This window comes from Cyprinodon tularosa, unplaced genomic scaffold (assembly GCF_016077235.1).
Source record: "Cyprinodon tularosa strain WSP-4 unplaced genomic scaffold, ASM1607723v1 ctg29, whole genome shotgun sequence".
Lineage (NCBI taxonomy): Eukaryota > Metazoa > Chordata > Actinopteri > Cyprinodontiformes > Cyprinodontidae > Cyprinodon > Cyprinodon tularosa.
In genome coordinates this window covers 1,411,594-1,432,151 of record NW_024038996.1, presented here as the reverse complement: position 1 = coordinate 1,432,151, position 20,558 = coordinate 1,411,594, and the positions used below count along the sequence as shown (strand labels likewise).

The following is a 20,558-nucleotide window of genomic DNA, read 5'->3' as shown; positions in this document are numbered from 1 at the left end:
CCTGGAGAGGGTACTCCACCATGTAGATCGTCTATATATCGACAGGTGAATCACTCCGACCGTATGAGAGGAAAACAATAATTTATAACACAAAAGTATTCACCGGTCTAATGTTTTTCACTTCAACATTTATCAGGTTACTACCCCAAAGTTAAATGTATATTTTACCACCAGTGTTTATGGTTAACTTGTAAACATCTAGAAAGACTAACACGACATTAACATCATTTTTCAAATCTTGCCATAGATTCTCAATTGAACTTTGGTCTGTGCCCCTTGTCATTTAATCAGACATGGGCGGATCTAGACAGGGGTCAACATGGGCCAATTCTCCTGAAGAACTGGATTTGGCCCACTTTCTGGCCACTATTCCAGAAACAAAATCCATCCGTCCATTTTCGAATACACTTAATCCCAAGTGAGGGATGCTGGTGCCTTTCTCCAGGGGTACACCCTGGACAGGTCGCCAGTCCATCGCAGGGCAACACAGAGACAAACAACCATTCAGGCACACACTCACACCTAAGGAGAATTTTAGAGAAGCCTATTAACCTAACAGTCATGTTTTTGGACTGTGGGAGGAAGCAAGAGTACCTGGAGAGAACCCACGCATGCTCAGGGAGAACATGCAAAATCCATGCAGAATCGAACCCAGAACCTTCTTTCTGCAAAGCAGCAGTGCTAGCCACCGCGCCACTGAGCAGCCCCAGAAACAAAATAATAAATCAATTTCTTATGCTGTGAGCTGACATAAGGTCCCTTGGACCAATTTAATATTTTATCGTTACTGTTTACTTTAATGGTTATACAGAGGAGCGCCACCTAAGCTTCAGATGTATGTAAGCTAGAATCACAGTCTTTTCACCTTCTAGATCAGGATTTCCCAAAGTGGGGGTCAGGAATCCTCCTCTGGTGGTCCTTAGGCACCAAGAGAGGGATCACAAGATAATTATCATAATCAATTAAAAATGATCCGTAAATATATCAATACTTATATGTTTACATTTCCAAATATAAAAAAATTATCTTAGATTTTAAGTATTGCATACATATCATATCTAAATCTTAGATCTACACCTAATAGATAAATAATCAGAGATATTTAACCAAAATCTTTAGAATATGCTTACCAATCACACACCTTAAACATTTTAACTTAGTGTTCAAACCCACAATGCTCAGGAAGATTCAGTGTCCATATAGGAGTGTTATCCATTAGTATGTATTCTAAAAAGAAAAACTAAGGGTCTGATATTCAAATATTCCTAAAAAGATTAGCAAAACTGCATGTGCATCTTTTTACAGTACGTGCAATGAGTAGGTGTGTTATGGGTGGTGCTGCACAAATGTTAAGCATGCAAACAGGTTTGATTCCACCCATTAAAATGAGCAGATTGGGTGTTTTACTGGCAGTTTGAGAGTGGCTGTAAAAGAAAGATGAGGTTCACAGCCATGACAATGTTGGTAATACTGATAAACGAAACAATTGTACAAAATATTATTTAGAATACATCTTGTAACCCATCTTAAAGTGCGACAAGCAAAAGTAAAATAAATAAAACAATAGTGTTTTATGCATAATTGTGTTAATAAATCAAGGGAGAGAAAATGTTCAGTCATTTCTTTCATTTGGTTTAATTCTATAAAGATTATCTACTGTCTTGCTGCAATAATTTGAGCTGGCCTGTAGAGGCAATTTTCTTCATATTAGTTAACTGCTATTGTTTCTGACATTGAAATAGGTTTCCTTGTACACAAAATGCCTTTCGATCCTCTGGCATTGCACCAATTCCTCCTTGGTGGCAACAATGACCACAGGTGTTTTTTTGCTTGTCAGTTTGCACCTGATTATAAGTTGTGCTAAAAAAAGATGCACAAATTCAGATTAGGAAAATGACTTCACAAGTGGTAAATGTTACAATTTGCATATTACCCACCTATGAATTTGGTGGTTGGCTTCTGTATCTCAAGCACTGCACAAGATGTCGGATTATTCTTCAGGTATCTGTTGGAGCCCCTTCTCCAGTGTGGAGGTCACTGCCCCCAGTGCTCCAATGACCAAAGGTACTACAGTGGCCTTCATCTTTCAGTCTCTTTCTAGTTCATCCATGAGCCCTTAGTATTTCTGTTTTCTTCCAGATGTTTCCATCATCTTGGATGGCCACATCAATCACTACCAATGATCACAGGTCTAGTTGTTTAGCCTCAACCATTAAGTCTGTATCTGAAAGTCCAACAGGATCTTAGCTCTGTCATTCTACACCATCTTGGGGTCTCAAGTTTGTATTCTGCACAGATGTTTCTGAACACTATACAAGCCTCTTGGTTATGATGGTTCATGTCTCCAATAACTGCCAGTATCTTACACCCTGCTATGAGATGCTGGATTGCCTCTGGGGCCTCTTTGCACAGCCTGCACCCAAGATCTTGCCTGTTGTGGTAGAACTGGGCCTCTATTGCTCTGGTGCTCAAGGCCTGCTCCTGTGCTGCCATGATCAGTGCTTCTGTGCTGCCCTTCAGTCAGTCACTGTCTAACCATCAGTAGGATTGGCCATAGCCAGTTCAGCCTGTGATGTTACATCCTATGCAGGGGATTTTCCTCCCATGATGGCCTTCAGAGGCGCCATCTTCCTGATGTATTCATAGAACTTGGATGATTAAAATTCACTGGTAGCTACGATGCACACTAGGATATTACAAATTACACACAGTTGTAATTTTTGGATTTACATAAGATTTAGAAATGTATCTAAATTTTGCTATGGGGTGTAGCTATACCATTTTATTTCCCTCACAATTTTTTTTGGTAATTCTTAGGTTCTTTTTTCTTTTTAGAGATTGACCAATTTGTTTCCATTTGCCTTTTTGCGTTGCAGAAGACATATCTGTAATTCCCCATTAGGTGGATCAATCAAGGACATTTTCTTGAATGAGATTTAAAAACTGAACAGTTAGGGCAGGGGCTCTGCTACAGCCATAGTGACACCTCTTACTAATTAACTAGTCTTCATGCACAAACAGCTAAGTTGGGTTTTTACAGCTTTTGTGGTGATGATAAACAACACAGCTTTTCTTCTGACATATACTTAAAAGCTTAAAACCACCTACCTAAGGCTACAGTACTTTTCTGAGGTACTTTAGGGTAAGGGATATAAGCAGGTCCTAGTATAGCAGTTCAGTTAGATAAAAAGCCAGCTTTCATTTTCATGTTATTATTATTATTTCAATCTGATGTACCTAAAAAATAAAACTTTTAGAGAAAATGAAAGCAAAAACGAGCTGTTGTAATGTGGTCACTTTATTATTTTAGACATAAACTGCAAATTAAAAACAAATGCAATGTCACTCTTCCTTCTCCCCTCTGAGGAAAAAAGCGGGCTGTTGGTAGACACCTTTCAGAAACACCAGAACAGATCGAGAAGGCATAGAGCTAACATGGAAGTGGATGTTTGGATAGGATGACTGATCTCTTTGGGCTTTGCATCGCTTTCGGGGGGGAGGCTAGGCCGTCTGAGCCCTTTGCCCCACAGTCTCAAGCCCTGGAAAACATTCACAGCCTGCACAGGCACGTCAAAGCTATTTTGTTCTCTTTGATTCCTTGGCTTCTGCCAAAACAGAGCGTATAGAGGGGGGGAAGAAACATGCCACAATAAGAAAGCAAAATTACTAGTAAAGTGAAATGAATTTGGTTCAAACAGAGAATCAACTTTAAAAATCATCATAAACTTGCTTTCCTTGAGAGGCGTTGATATGTACAGTGCAGAGCTGCAGCCATGTCTGTAGCGGCACATTGGATGGAGTGGGAGTGAAGCAATGCTTTGTTTTTTTTCTACACTGAGGTTAAATAGTGTTTGCTCTCTAACAAGTACAGCCTACAGCAATTACAAGTTTCCGGAGTGATGGCTTTTATTTCATAAATAAAATGCTGCTACAGTAATTATCGTCAGCAATCATAAAAATGCATCAAAGTCGTAATAAGGCAGTGAAAGCAGGTTTGCTTGCTGCACGCGGGGATTAGGCGTGCAGACAGATTGAGGACCGTTAAAAGAAGATAAAATACGAATCGGGGCATTCGGTTGATGATGCAACTTCTCGTCCTTCTCATGCAGAGTGTGTTCATTGGTTTTGCAAGTGATGTTTGCGAGTGGAGCAGCGAGCTGCAGCATTCGTACAGGAGGAGCCTTCTGAGAGTCCAGGCGTTACGCTGTGGAGTCGTGGATGTAGCCCTCAGTTATTCCTAGAAGAGTAAAAAAGCCAGAAGTGAGAACATGCTGGATCTTTGATTTTTATGCCTCGTTGCTGCATGCTGGACTCAGAATGACTTGGACAACTTCTGCCATTTTGTATACACAGAGTGTATGCAAAACAAAATCTTGTGTAATTCATCTAATACAAGTCAGATAAAGGGTTATAGCAGTTCTACCCACATAAACAGAAGCAGAGAGGGACTGCAGAGATGGAAACATACAAAGACACACAGGTTTTATGGGGAAAAACCCCCACAGTTAGTGAAACTTCCAAATTAACTCAGCTATTGACAGAATTCATATTTATCCTCATTTTCAGTTAATCCTGCTGTAATAAACAGGCTTTTCTAACCTCTCATTCTAAAACATCCATTCGTCACCTGAGCTCAGGTTTTCTACTGCACAGCTACTTGGGGACAAAATAAGCCACACTTTTCAGATTTCTACCTGTAAGTAATTTAAACCCAGGCATCTTTTGTTCTGCCATTTTCCAACTCTGCATTACATTCGACTGAGCTATCATGGTCATGCTCATAGCTATGGCATAACAAAATGTGAATCATTGTTTTCCCTCCACATTTCCTTCTTAAAGTTAAGCAGATTATAAATGTTTATGATCCAACAAGAAACAAAATAAAAAATTGCTACTAAAATCTATTATCAGCAGCATAGGCTAAAACATGTGAACAGAGCATGATATATCTTATTCGTTGAGATGTTATGCTGTAGTTTGCTGCTTTCCCTATTCTTAGTCTCTCTCTTTGGCTCCCAAATACTGTGTGTATTTGAAGTAGCTAATGTCCCAAAAAGCACAGTGAAAATGTTTAGTACAGTGTTGCTGATGCCACTGAGACAGTCATTTTACAAACTACACACACACAGGCTGCAGAAAGTAAGCCAAGCATTCCCGTCTGGTTAGTCCCGCAAAGCATCCTCATGCATGCCTGCTCGCACCAGGTTTTCGTGCTTCGGGATAGTATCAGGCACTAATGAAATAAGCTTCAGAGCCATGAGGGGTGAGTAGGACGGCAAGCAGTTTCCAAACAGAGAGAACACTTAAGACGCGAGAGGAGGAGATGGCTTTGGTACAGAGAAAAGACAAGTTCCTTCAGGCGCAGTCACAGCAACCAGAAACCTCCTGCTGCTGGCAGCGGACAAGTTCAAACAGATCTGGGAAGTCTGCAGACACACAGGAACAAGGACCGCCGACCTACTTGTCTTCTCTGCAGAGACTCAAAACCAGGAGGAAAGAGCCACGTTTGTCTTATTCGCTGACTTTGTTTTGCACTTTTCTAGGCGTGGGTTAGAGTTATACCTAAGAATCATCACATTTTATCTTTCAAACTGATATCCTAAATAAAAATCCATAAAAAAAGTGTTGCTCCTTAAAAATCAGCCCATTGCAGGATAATTCTCAGTTTTGTAGCAGTTTATGGTTTAAAAGTCGGCCCTAACACAACAATCAAAGCTGTAATAATTCAGCATTAAAATAAATGATCATACTGTAATGGCTTTGAACTTCATGGTAATTAAAAAGAGTGAAGGTGTAACTGTAAGAAATGTTAAATTAACCTGTTTTTACTTGCTGAAGACAAAGCGCTTGCCCCTGTCAGCTGTAATTTATTATTTCAGAACAGTTTAAGCCTGAAACTGAAATAGAGCCACTTCCAAAAATCCACTGATTAAAATAAATGCAGAAATCTTAACAACACACACAGTGCCTTCTTTTAAACAATACTAGTTTAACACAATTTAAGAATGTTGCAGTTTAAAATTGGGAAGTGTTTGAAACATGAAGTTTATTTTAAATCTGCTCCTAAAGTTCAGGGGAAATCCCACGAGCATCACCCCCCCCCCCATCAGGGAACTTCAATTTCTACCCTACAAATCTAATCTGGCCTTCAGTCCGTGCAGTGGAAATAGTGGCTGTAGAAGCGGCTGATTAAAACAACTCAGGTTTGTGAACAAGGTTTCTGCTGAGGATATTCATCTATAGATTTTTTTAAATATATTTTCTTCAGTGAGTGTATTTTAAACTGAGTAACAGTGCTAAAAACAGACGAAGACTCATCTGTGTACACAAGGATCAGATTTCAGAGCCTGACGGCGCATTAGCAGCTCACAGAGCTGAAGATCTCAGGGAAACAAAAGCCGGTTTAGCTGGTATTTAATCTCTCATCGCTGTAGTTCTCCCTCTAGATACTAATAGATGTAGAAACATGAATGCTCTAATTGATTATTGCATAATCCCAAATGGTTTATTCTCCCTGTGTGGTTGAAATTTAATTATTTTCAATTTTCATAATGTTTATAATTCAAGAAAACCTTTTTTTTAAGTGGAGTAAAAAAAAATACGGTAAGATATCTTCTTTTAACCAGCAGGGGGAGTGTTGCTTCTGAACTACAGAGTCCACAGGAGACAGCCTGCAGCTTTACTGCCAGCCTGCTCACAATAAGCAGAGGCAGTGATATCCTGTCTGTGTGCACACAAACACCCACAATCCTTTTCCCCTTTCCCTGAAAAGACCATAGGGCAATGCAACAAGCAGCGATAGCAACAGAAGCTGGCCGACCCATACCAAATGAAAACCAGGCAGGCTGGGCAACAAGACCTGGGGGGGGGGGGTCTAAAGATTTTCTTACCTGGGTCAGTCCTCCCCCTCCTCTGGCGTGATCTCTGTCTCTTTATGTACCACTACTTTGGTCACTGACATGTCAGGATGTTGCTCTTTAGCTTCCTTTATTGCCTGAGCCAGAGCCTAAATATGGGAGGGTGCAGTGACAGCAGGGGAGCACCAGGGGGAGACAGAGAACGGTTTGATTTGCAGTCAGTATGCCAACAGGGAAGTCACCTTGTAGTAAAGTACTAAATCACATGGCCATAATATAACACAGCTTGGAAGATAAACGTGAGGCAGTGGGGGGAACCAATTAATTAACCTTGACAAACGCATCACATTAACAAGTAACTAATTTCAAAAATGGTGTTTGAAGAAAAAAACAAACACATTTGTTTCCGTTTGTTTTGATGATTGGAGCTTACAGCTGAAGAGAAACCTACATTCAGTTTCTAAATTAAAAACTGATGTTACACAAGATAAAGTCAAAAATATTTTTAATACAGAGATGTATCATTACCGGATTAAGACCTACACAATCAATACCACAGAACCATGATATATAAAGCCTATCCGAAATGGTTTAAATATGTTTTCATTTTTTTTTGGGCTGAGAAAGAAACTGTGGGTCTAACAGGTTTCTGATTTTGTTTGGTTCTAAAGAAAAGAATCTGGGGCATTATTTTACATTCATACAATACAGTAGGCAATAATGTGGCTCCATTTTAAAGAGGCTCTACTCTTCAGATGCCTATAAAAATGATTTTTATTAATTATTGAGGTTATTAAGACGTTGTCCTTATCAGTTGCTACTTTTAACTGTCCTCTGAGAGTCTACAATTTCTCACAGCTATAAGCCATAATCATAAAAAATAACTGAAAATACACTTCAAATACATCACTGACTGTTATAAGTCTAAGTTTCTAAAAGGTTGTTAACTAAATTACTGAAATGAATCAGTTTTCCATCAAAGTAGGAAATTATACGAACCTCATCATGGTCGATGTCTGCATCTCCAGTGATGACGATTCTCTTCTCGATTCGAGTCTCTGAGATTCCACCTTTCACCGTCTGATCAACAGAATATTTCACTTCATTCAAATTCATTTAGTCCAGAACTTATTTTTGATTAAATACTTTGGCTGTAAATGTCCAAAAAACTATGAACTACTTCTGACTTGTCAAACAAAGGTTATTTAATAAAGGATTTGTCACAGAGACTTTAAATAAAGGGTTTTTAACAGAATTTTGGGGGAGGGGCGGTCTAGTGGTTAGGGGATAGAGCTTGCAATCCTGAAGTTCTGAGTTCAATCCCCACTCCCACAGACTGCCACTCTGGGTCCCTGAGCAAAGACCCTTTACCCCAGACTGCTCCCTAGGTGCTGCACAGAGGCAGCCAGCAACTCCCCAAAGGGATGGGTTAAAGGCAGAGAGTTAATTTCATTGCTCTGTACTTGTAACGGTGTAATGACAATAAAAGCTGGGGGAAAAAAATAAAGAATAGTATTAAGCCTAGAGAGCGCAGAGGCTCCATAGATGTGTGAGGCTTTTTATGCAGAGTTGGGGGCAAAGAGCCGACAGATGCATCCTGACCTTTGTGATGTGCGTGGTTGTGGTGGTGCTGGTGGTTTCCGAGGTGATTGTCTGAGCGCTTAGCAGCACCCCGGCGTCTGCATCTCCATTCGTGTCGACCTGTTGGTGGGAATAACATTCCCCATTTGTACTTTGCAGAAGTTCATTTTTAAGCAGACATATTTATAATACATTTGCTGAAATGTTATGTGACCAAAAATAGTGAATACTTAAGTGGCGGGAAGGTATGAAAGCGTTTACAACATGTTTAACAAATAACAATCCGACAAGTATGGCATTTCTTTTTTCTTTTAAATATCATCAAAATTAGTCTTAAAAGCTACATAATAATGGTGAAACACCATGGTGGCAGCATCATGCTGTGGGACATCAACATAATTAGTTGTTTTTCTTAAATGAGCAACAATCTGTATATTTACAAGGTAAACCTTTACAAACCAAACAGAGGGTAGTCACTAAATGTGGTGGGTGGATATCCAGTTCATCCTCAATATTACAATTACAGTAATGTTTACTGCAATGTTTCACTTGCAGTAACGTGTTTAACTCCTAAAATATCTCAGAAAGTGAATCTAATTATTCCAATCCAATCTACTTTTGTAATAAATTCACACTGTAGGCTTTAATGCTTAATTCCATTTTTTTTTTTTTGCTGATATCTGATTTTTTTTTTCCACATTTCCAAGTATATGTGACTTATATGTGATCTCCTGTGTGAACTGCTTTCATACAGCTTAACTGTCCCATATGGGCAGTAGAGGACACAATGAGATCATAAGTAGCTAGCGTGCTCTGTGTTCAGGGAAATAAACATGGATGGTAGTGCCAGACCGCATCTAGCTATACTTCATTTCTTTTCCAACGGGAGCCAGGGCATGAACAAAGCAATCTTTTCAAGAAGATCTAAAACAAAGACTGCTTCACGCATCATTATCCGCCATGGCTGCATCTGCATTGCTGGATGCAGAATAGAGACCTTTTTTGAGCACTAATGACGTTCAGGTCAGATGAATGCGACCTGACCATTCAGACACAGGTGGCATTTGAAAAGATCACATGTGTATCAGAATCAGGACCACAGTGGCCTGGGTCACATTTGAAAAAAATCTGTTTTTCAGACCGACATGAAAAGTCATATATGGAGAAAAAAAAATAAAATGGATTTGGGTCACTTCATGCTGCAGTGTAAATGTAGCCTTAATCAGTCACAACTTCAACTTAACACCTAACAAATATAAATGACTAATGAACAACATTAGTAGTTGGATTAAACTGAAAAACCGTGAAGAAATTGCCACCTCCTCCTCTACCAGAGACTAAAATGATATATGCAGCATTGATGAGTTTGGTCAGGATGTTTGATGAAAAACAATAAAGTGGAAAGGACCTGCAGTTTTAAATTACATTTATTGATCGTAAAGGAGCTGAAAGAGCCAATGCAGCAATGGAGTGTATGGAGCTCTGACTGGAAACAAAGGGCTCATAAATGATGTGCATGTTAAATCCATCTTACAGACTCAATCGACTGTCTTTCTTGACCAGAAGTCTAAGGGACTCCTAACAAGAGCTGCAGCTAAAATACAGTATGAAACGTGTGTTTGGTTCCTTATTTTGGTTATAATTAAAGATTTCTTAATTTGGATAAAAAAGAGACAGAGCATCATCTTTTACAGACTGACCACTGCTAGTTACTTTGTGTTGAAACCGACCTCAGCTGACTCGTAGGTGATGGTTTTGGTCTCAGTGTGGACCACAGGCACGTCTTTAGAAGGCACATCCACGCCATCAGGAACCTACAGCACAAAAACACATTATTAACTCCACTATGGTACAACTTAAAAAAAAAGATCTAAAATCCAACTGTGACCCAGTTTTCCCACATTTAAATCCCAACACTTCTTGGTTTATTTAGGTAGACTTTTCATGTTTAAATTAAAAACTTGCAAAATAAACAAAGGAGAGAGGGAAGAATAAAATGAAAGAGGTAAATAAGAAAGGAAAGAAACAAGTAAGTAAATCAAGTTAAGAAACAAAATATGCCAAGACAGAAATAAAAGAGAAAGGAAGGTTCTGGAAAGAAAAAAAAAACACTGACAAATGAAAGCAAATAAACAAGTAAGGAAAGAAAACAAGAAAGAAACTAGTTAAGACAGAAAACAAAGGAATTAAAGGAAAGGATGGCAAATAAGGAAGAGGCTAAGAAAAAGAAATACAGGCAATGCTGAGTAAAAAGTAGAAGTCGAACAAAGAAGAAACAGAAATTAAAGAAAGCAAGGAAAGGAGAAAGACTGAATGAGAAGGCAAAAGGAAGAAGCTAGTAAAGAAACTAAGAAGAAACAAAATGAAGGAAAGACAAACTGATGATACAGAAAATACTTGGAAAATAGCTTTTCTAACAAAGCGATCTCTGTTCTAAAGACCTGAGACAAAATGGAGGGTCTAGGTTGACCCACCCCTGGTGGTACAGATAATAAGCCCATGGAGAGGTGCGTCCATCTGCGTTAAAGTGTGCTGACAGAACTGATCACTATCCTTTTATATCTGTGGCATTACACTGAAATCACCAATGAGTTAAACCGGTTAGTCATTTTCTGACATTTATACGCAACACTGTATACTGACCCCCCTGAACATCACTTCATGCCTCCTTTGGTTCTGCAATGCTGGCTTCAGTTTGAATACTTATGACATATTATGGTTCCACTCCTGTGATGGAACCATAATTATTAGGAGTCCTACTGAAAATAAACCAGTATTTCTTCTTAAATCTACCATGTTTTAAAAATGTCCTCCTAACCCCTGCACATGAAATCGAATTAAGATAAATAAGTGCCACATGTGAATTAACTAAGCCAGGGATAGCGACGGATGGATTCAAAATACATTACTGCATTCATGCATTACTCTCCAATTCAGTGAAGAAGAGGTCACCAAGATGGAAAATCACAAGGTTTCCATTTGGTATTTGCACCACAATCACATTAGATGTCCTCTGACCTGAGCAGCTGCAGGAGCAGACACACAACTGGAGTGTTTGTAAGGAGTCCAGTATGAGCCGCTTTACTGGACTTTGTTTCAGGACGCCTTTATTTACATTCTAAATTCCTAGTACCTTTTTTTAAATGAGAAAGCATGGTTAGTGTGGCTGAGAATCCTTTACATCTTGCTATACCGTCCTACTAAGAAGCAATTGCCTTTTATGGGGCTATAAAGTAGGGCTAAGTAAGTAATTTCATTTCTATTTATTTGTATGCATTGTACCAATTATAACTATGCATGTAACAAATAAACTGTTCTATCTATTTCAAACATATTCTTTATTATTGTTGCTTAACTCCAGGTAAAAGCAGATAGAATGATTTGATATTTAAGATATTTGATAAATCTTCCTGGATGTTGGCTATCTTCCCCTAAACTATTTAAGCATAGTGTGCCACCGCTGTTTAAAATGTTCCCTAAAGGAGTTCTCAAAATTCTCTTATCTCTATAGCTGGGGTAGATCCATTCATCTATGAGAAAAAGTGAGGAGTTTTCCAACAGTAACAGTAAATTATTGTGACAATGGAGTCTGGATAGGCCAGCGTTCTCGGTCATGAAACATCTACATGATTGTGGTCGGTATAGAGGAAAATCTAAATAATATCTAATAAAATCCTATTCATATTTTTGGCAAAATCTTTCAGCCCTATAATAAAGCAGATCTACTGTAGCATCATAAATGATAGTTTATTGGTTGAAATAACACCTGTTTATTTTTAGGCCAGGAAGTTCTTTTGTCTCCATCTGACAATTAGTTGTGGCTAGCAAACTCTCAAGCTGTATGCATGATCTAGCTTTAAACTTATATTTACAAACAAGCACTTCTCATGTTGGACTGTCATTTCAAAGATTAACAGATTATGGAGGTGTGTCTCCAGCCAATATCCTGGTGGATAGAGGAGTTGCACAGTTTGGAGCCCCAGAGTGAAAAAAAACACACTCCAAAAACGAACCGGATAACCCAAAACAGTTATAGGGAAATTTCCTCTAAGGGTGATATGTTCCAGGCTCCAGGTACAAAGTAACTATGCCCGGCCTCTGGTTGGACACCTTGGCCAATATATTCTGACTCCAATTCAGTAAGGATGTGATGGTTGAAACTAAGTGAGACATTTACCTTTGATGTGACGGGCTCGGCTTCGTTTTCAGTAATAACCGGCTTCTCGTCCTGGTCAGCCGATGCCTGGAAACAACAGTTAGACTATTGTTTATGCTTTACATCTATTTGACAACACAATTTCAAACACTCTTAATTCTTATCACTCCTAACAAGAATTTTTTTTTGAATTTGTTCAAAGATTTCGACATGATGATACGTGGAGATGAATAAGGTGCTTTGCAAATGTTATTCACAGAACCCCAAAATTGAGTGTAAATGAGTAAATGATGAAAGAGCTGCAAATAATTGTAAAGGAGAAGGAGAGTAGTTAACAAATAGAAACACTGAAGGTGGGATCTGAAAAGTGAGGGCATATCTGCTGAACAAAAGCCATCCCACAGCATGATGCTGCCACTGCTGTGTATTGCAGTAGGGATGGTGGGTTTTGGGTAATGTGCAGCGCTAGTTTTCACTACACCTTCTTTCTTAAACTTTTGCAAAGCACTATTAAGAACCAGAGAATAAAAGGTCACCTTTTGAGAGGGGGAAACCCATCCGAAAGTAGACTGATGGAGGACAGGGATGAATACACATAAAAACACAGAGAAAAGGTGAAGAAAGGACAGCAAAATGTCACAGTAATACAGCAACAAATTAAGAAAAAAGGGAAAGTTTAAAATGTAGAGATTGTATGGAATACCATGATGTAGCTTACTAAAGGTTGAACAAAATCTAGATTTGGAATATACTGGTATTTCACTGCTAATCTGCTTTTAAATGATTTTTAAGGAGAGAATTTATCAGGTAGATCCATACAATTTATCAACGACCTGAGGATGGAGGTGAGGATTTTGGAGGATGTGGGAAAAGCTGCAGCGGTGGCATCCAGCCAGGAGCTATGATGTCACTACTTTTAGGGAACGGATTTAAAGAGCTTAAAGAAAGGAATGGTTCAGCTGAAACAAATCAAAGTATATCAAAAAACAAAAAGCCAGCCAGAACTCCTGCTCCTTTCCTCATGGTCTGTGGGAGCCAGCTGCTCAAGCATAAATAGCTGCTTTAGCTGTCAACCAAAAGGAAAAACAAACCTAAAGGCATTTGGATTAAAACAAGGACAACAGAAACCAGCGGCCTGCCTGATAAATGCCGGGTGTTAAAGGAACTTTCGGCATGCAGGAGAATTGATTTCCCTGTTAAACCGAAGCGGGTGCTGCGGGTAGCGGGGAGGCGATGGGGGTTAGCTGTGGGTGGTTGAGGCATGAGGAGAGGTTTGCTTTTAGTTTTCATACGGTACCACTGCTAAGGATGCAGCTGAAGCTTCAGAGACTGTAATGTGAGTCAGGCTGGACTCGAGCTGCTTAGACTGGATTCCTTCTGCTTTCTGCTGCACCTCATCCAAAGTTTTCAGCTCTTCGACTTTCTTTGTAAACACACCGATGACCTGTGATACCTCCACCTTCTCCTCAGAAATCCACGATGCCATTGCTTTCTTAGGAGAGTCAATATTTTTAATCTGGGCCGTGTCACCAGTCTTTATCTCTACCGTTGGACTTAGCATCTCAACTACTGAAGTTTGACCTTTTACAGCAGCAGGAGCTTCTGTTTCTTTCTCGGTCTCATCGGTTTCCAGCTCTATTGGGGCCGGGAGTGACTTCTTTTCGCTTGTCCCTTCATCCTGTGTGTTCTCTTTATTCTCTGGCTGCTTAAAGATAATGAGCGTGCCTTTCTTGTCGCTGATGGCCTGGGACACCTCCTGCCTCACAGCTCCAGGGCTGACCTTCACATCCGACCTGTCTGATACCTCCTCCTCCTCGTGGGATTTGCCCTCCGCCTCTTCTCTCAATGTCCCATTTATGAAGACGTCATCATCCATGGTGGTCGACAAGCTAATACCGTGGGGCCCAGAGGAGGTGGCCCCCTCGGTTACAATGCTATCCGGCACGTATTTGACCAGATATCCTGCCGCCTGGGGAGAGACTTGACTTGTTGGAGAGTGGGAATCACACAAATACGAGACGGAAAGAGGCTGACACACAAATACAGCTTGAGCACCACAAGGATGAGCTGGGATACATCGTAGCATTTAATCATTAGAATATGACCAATGCTTAGATTTGGTGTTTATTATATATCAGACTGCTAATTTAATCAATAGTTATAAAGAAATATATATATATATATATATATATATATATATATATATATATATATATATATATATATATTTTTTTTTTTTTACATTTTAGTAACAGCCACATACATGTGGAGCTGGAAAGATGGTAACAAAATGACACGCAGAAACATTGAAAAACACTATAACTGATTAAAGACTAAAACCAGAGACAATCAAACCAATAGGTAGCAGCTTACCACAGTGTCTTTAGATCCAACCACCTGTTTCGTCTCTTCCTCGGTTGGCTGCTCATCATTAGCCTGGAAAAGAGTAGAAAACACACAAGGTTTAAAAGCACTTAAGCTAATTAGAAAAGGATGCTATGAATGACTAGTACATGCAGAAAGTTTTAAGACTGAAATCTCCATCAAGAGGGATATAGGAGCTCTTTATGAGTCTGCCAGTTGGTGCAACTTATTGGTGAAAGAAGTTGCTGCTACAGCATACAGATTAGAGCGTGTATAAGGTACAAAATTATTGATAACCAGCTGATAAAATTACAAAATAGACCGAACAGAAAAGACAAATATTTCTATGCAAATTCTTGGTGATCACTGTAATGAGAGGTAAGAAAACAAAATAAAGGACTTTTAAAACCTTTATAAATCCTTATAATTTACGATTCAACCTTTAATTCAAGAAGATGTATTCAGTGTTGGAAACCAGCCCACATGGATCTTATAAAACTCGCAAAACCAAACAAATAATTCCTTAAAAAAATATGTCTAATGCACTGATTTGACCATGAAGAGACCTGAATGGATTTCATGACCTTATGTCACTGGGGTCTAAATTAGGGATGTGAATTTGCAAGAATTTGGTGATACAATATGATTTATCCTGATACATCATGATACAGCAGCAAAGATGATGACGCTCTTGGGCGGAGCCATGCCCACTAGCTGTTGGAAGTTTAAGTGTTATAAAACACAAAACAATAACAAAACAAAAACAGATGTTTACCTATAAATAATTTTTACATTTAAAATTGATTGCATTTTACTCGCCATCACAAACAGTTTGCAGGAATATCCAAAGCTCCCTTTTTGAGTGCTGTTATATAGAATAGCACAACATGAGATAAAAATAGGCCTAAGAAATTTAAAATATGTGTTCTCAAATTAGTGGATAAGATCACAGCAACTGATCTAAAATCTTGTCATGCTCTAAATAGCACCAATTCTTAAGTGATCTGACAAGCTAACTGAGAAATCAGACCCGTTTCCATGATACCCTCAGAGGTGAATGACCCTGAGCCCTATATACGGTGTTTTGTTGCTTTAACTGAAGTCCAAGCTAACATCCTAATTAGGACAATTTTCTGGGGTAAATCTCTAATTGGGTAATCAGTTTTTACACCGGTACAAACTGAGGAATAGCGGGTCAGCAAAGCCTCCAAGACAAAAAATATACCATCCAAAAGGGCAATTACAGTAGTAATTCAGAGCACTACTCTGAAACAACCCACGGAGGCTTAGTAATTAATGCAGTAATTCAGACCTTATGTCCTATTGATTTGAAGCCATTACTCTATGATGGGAAATGGTACTAAAATCTGAAGTTAGAAAAGCTAAACCTGAAAGAACAAATGAGGATTTCACTCTGGAGCCTTTGTGAGAAACAGTGGACAGTAGGAAATATCTGTACATATTCACATCAATGGTCAATAAGAGGAACGGATGTAGACCAGGGAAAGACTGGTGGTCGCTATAACCGTGGCTACATGAGTATCACTTCAAAAAATACAATAAAACCGACAAACCGAAATGTTAGAAAATGTGCAAATGGAAGAATAAAAAGTAGACAGTTTGAAGATTTAAGCAGAGTATGGGTTAAGTAGTCGTCACTCTGGATGTTAGTGAAGAATTCCTGAAAGCAGAATAAATATAAGGGAGAAGGTTGTTTTGCAGGTGGAGGAAAGACTAAATCAGAGACTAAAAACAGAGAGACACCTCCATCAGATTATTTAATTTCCTTAAGATTACACAATCACCTGAAGCAAAACACTTTACATTATTATGGTATGTTTGTTTGATTATTACTATATGTTTAAATGCTGGAATAGGTCATGACTTTTTTGTGCTACAAGGTAAAACTACCGCCCAAACATTCACCATCTCTTTGATAACTCAGATTTTAACTATGTGGTGTATGAAACGCTGTTGAGAAATTACTGTTAACATGAACGTGTGAGAAATGTGTGGATACCACAAAACACTAAACCAGACAGAATCTGATGCCAAAAAAAAAGTTATTTTCCTATAAAGATGAGATCACCACCCAAAAATCTAGTCAGCAATTATTCCTACTGCCTTTTTCAAATAAAGCTGTTCTTTGTTGATGTCATGCTCCACACAGACATGCTGTCACAGTCTGCAGCTTACGTCCTGCAGTTCCAGAGGTTCTATCATTGGAGATTCATCTGCTCTGGGTGAGCGCAGAGGCGACGAGGAGAGTCTCTTCTCCCATTCTGTCTGACCTGGACCACCGCTGCCGCTGCCAGTTTCAAGGAAGGAGCGCTTCAGCTCACTGATGTTGGTCTGATGCTTGACCACCTCAGGTGGAGGCTCAGAGTCCTACGGCCGATAACCGGTGACAGAGGGAGGGGGAGATGAGGGAGGAAGTCATGCTTTACTAAGCCAACGGCAGCTTACATCAACGGATGAGTCACTAAAAAGTTCTGAAACCAAAAGGCTATGTTTTTTTTCAACTCTACGGGTTCCTAAACAAGCTTCACGTCAGACTAATAATCATACTCAGCTTTTTTTTTTAGCATCTCCCCCCAAAGTACAGAAAAGTTGTTGAAAAGTATGGCAGTATCTTTAGAATGACTGCATTTTGATGATGAAACAGTAAAGATCACTGGAAGTGGATGAAATGGATGGATGGACGAAACGGATGGATGGGGGCATAGATGCACGCATAGATGGATAAACAAAATGGATGAAGAGACAAACACAAAAAAGAACGGATGATAGATCAATGGATGCTTAGAAGGATGGATGGATGAGTAGCCCTATGAATGAATGGATGATATAAAGGTGGATAAAATGACTTGCAGAATATAACAAACATCTTTCCTTTATTTTTTCATCTTTATCCAGATGGGATTAAAGAATAACAAATTCCTGACTGTTTCAAATTTCCCAGACTGTGTAGGAACCCCGCATTCTGCAGACCTGCATCACTCACTCTAATACTTATTGTATAAAGATGTTAAAGGCTCTGCAGGCTGCATGTGAAGCTTTTTCCAAAACAAATTTAATAAAAACAAAAAAAAAAATCACTTAAATGCTTCCAAAGCATTTAATGCAAAGACAATAAAGGCTTGCATGCATCGTTCTTGTTATGCACAACACTCCCACATCTCAAAACAGATCTACTCCAGTTTGAGTTACATTTGGTTTTTAAAAAGGCTGAAATCCCACAGCAACAACTGTTTTAATCAACAAAGTCAAGAAAACAGTACATAATACTGTTGAATTATGTGTTATCTCTTCATCAAAATCATTCGTTATGCCTTAAAAGCACCTGCATGCATTTTTCAGACATGCTCTGTTTGCTTACCAACCTCTAGCATCAGGTTACTATGTCTGATAAAAACATTTTCCCCTTTTGCTCGTCTTATGAAACTATACTGCAGAGACAAAAAAGGCAAAGGGGTTGTTACATAATTAGTTAACAGACACTATATTTTTTCTGGTGTAATTTCAACTCTTGTTTGGAGAAAATGGGAGCTTTGGCTTCTGCTGTTTGGGAGCAAAATGATGAAACTATGAAAATAAAAAATAAAGAAATCATGCAAAAAAAAAAAAGAGAAAAAGAACATCATAACTACTGGTATTGTTTTATGATAAACCAGTTAAACCCATCAGTTATTTGGATGCCTGGGAGAGTCAATGACAGCAGCAGGCTAACCAAAACAGAGGGTGAGAAAAAAAGGATAGAAAGCTATTTTTTTTATTGCATTCTGTTTCCAGGCACTTAGCAGGGGTTCCCACTGCGACCCTGATGTACCTGAGTCCGCATCTCGGAGTCCTCATCAGCCTCCGACTGACAGCAATTAAAACGAAGAGAACAGACAAGATGAGAGGCAGCAAAGCATCATAGAGAGGAGATGTAAAGTGTGGAATAAGGACAGAAAATAGAAAATAACTCAAGGCAGATGTCGAAGAAAAACTCTGCTGTAAAATAAATTACAACAATTCCCATAAGCTCTAGTTAATTTTTTAAAACTCTGCCCTGCTTAAATTATTCTTTAACATCTGCTGCCAGATTTTACCCAGCATCACATTATTTTTTAAAAGGACATGAAACTAAGCCGCAAAAAAATTGTTTATAAGTCGGCAAGAGCAGGACATGACCTCATATTTTTGTGCGGGATCTAAAATAAAAACAAATTAGTGGGAGTCTTCATCAACCGCTTTGCTGATGACTGTATGCCAATTTTCAAACAATATGACTTATACGTCGTGTACTTTAATACAAGATGGTTATATTTTAAACTCCTGTGGTTTTGTTTAAAGGTAAGGCAGTAACTGGTGACTAGAGTCAGTGGATCAACGATATAGACCTCCTGGCATTTGCAAAACAAAGACCAAAAATCACTTTCAATACGCTTAAACGAGCTTTCTTTCAAATCTCCACAAGTTAAACTGGAAAATGTGTGGAAATTGTATCCAATATTTTCTTTAGATAAGATCTCAAAAGTGAGTGGAACTATGCTCAAAAGCTCCGTTCCAGCTAAAGCATGTGACAACTTGCTCCATTCATTTCTATGTGAAAGTCTGTTTCAATGAGCCATGAATGAAACCAGTAACAAACTGTTTAGAAAAGAATGAGGGAGTCTGACTGCTAGAACAGTTGAATTTCTCCCTTAAACATTTCTGTCTGGTATGTTCAGTTATGGCAACAAGGAAGTACTTTAAAAGGAAGGGCATAAATGAAAATATGTAAATATCGCTGACATTAAACCAAAATCTAACCATAAAAAGGAAGATACTAAAAAAAATAAGGAAGTGTGTTTCTAGTTTGATTAAGCAAGCTCAAAAAGTAACACTTATGTCCAAACCAACCATTTTGGAGCTACAAACATTTGTTAAAAATAATCTGCGATAAAAAAAGTTTTTATCTAAATGCTGGATTTGTCCCCTCTTTAAAATACAAACCTCTGTGGCAGTCATGTCTCCGTCACAGGCAAAGTCCGTACGTTCGCTGTCAGTCTGCGTTTTGCAGACCGAAGCAAAACATTCCCAATTGCAAGCAAGAAAAAGAAGAAGAATCCAGCTTGTAAGTGTTGGAGAAAAACATGCATTTGTCATCAAAACTTCAAACATAAAAAAAAAAAAAAAAAAAAAAAAAATCTTTTGTACCACCAATGGGATAAATGAAAATGCTCTGACTGCTGGAGGTATACTGATGCCTCACAAACACCACAGATAAAGGTGCAAACAGCACAAAAAATATAGAAGGCGAAATAAAAAGGAAAACAGAAGCAGCAAGCAACACAGACTCAGAGGAAGATTAAACCGTCAGTCGGTCACTGAGATCAGAAAGTGGATTTTCTCTCAATTTGTGTTAAAGAGGCTGCAACATTAAATATAAGAATATAGAAGTTTACAGACACTCATCAACAGCATTAATATCCTTTTTGGTTTTATATAAAGATTTACCTGACTCTTAATGTTTTCAGGGCATAAAGGCGTTAAAGCAATTTCAATGATCTAGAAAAAAAATAGAACTGCCTCCAACAGTTCATATTATATATGTGTATTTTGTCTTAAAAATG

The 20,558-nt window shown here is 38.7% G+C and overlaps 1 protein-coding gene across 20 annotated transcripts in view; it reads right to left on the bottom strand.

The window, feature by feature from the left end:
• Positions 1 to 3,821: 3,821 nt before the first annotated feature.
• epb41l3b (erythrocyte membrane protein band 4.1-like 3b) overlaps positions 3,822 to 20,558 on the bottom strand; it is a 75,901-nt gene continuing 59,164 nt past the window's right edge. For 7 of the 20 annotated variants that reach the window (XM_038290873.1, XM_038290880.1, XM_038290872.1 and 4 more), the window contains 13 exons: positions 19,939 to 19,992; positions 18,788 to 18,823; positions 18,342 to 18,407; positions 17,155 to 17,346; positions 14,968 to 15,030; positions 13,892 to 14,563; positions 13,131 to 13,163; positions 12,616 to 12,681; positions 10,169 to 10,252; positions 8,460 to 8,558; positions 7,857 to 7,937; positions 6,891 to 7,006; positions 3,822 to 4,237 (listed from right to left, as the gene is read on the bottom strand). In XM_038290873.1, the coding sequence (XP_038146801.1) occupies positions 6,896 to 7,006; positions 7,857 to 7,937; positions 8,460 to 8,558; positions 10,169 to 10,252; positions 12,616 to 12,681; positions 13,131 to 13,163; positions 13,892 to 14,563; positions 14,968 to 15,030; positions 17,155 to 17,346; positions 18,342 to 18,407; positions 18,788 to 18,823; positions 19,939 to 19,992 (1,557 nt within the window). In that variant the 3' untranslated portion in view covers positions 3,822 to 4,237; positions 6,891 to 6,895. The remainder of the gene's footprint in view (positions 4,238 to 6,890; positions 7,007 to 7,856; positions 7,938 to 8,459; positions 8,559 to 10,168; positions 10,253 to 12,615; positions 12,682 to 13,130; positions 13,164 to 13,891; positions 14,564 to 14,967; positions 15,031 to 17,154; positions 17,347 to 18,341; positions 18,408 to 18,787; positions 18,824 to 19,938; positions 19,993 to 20,558) is intronic. The other 13 variants (XM_038290877.1, XM_038290879.1, XM_038290886.1 and 10 more) reach the window with 9 other exon arrangements.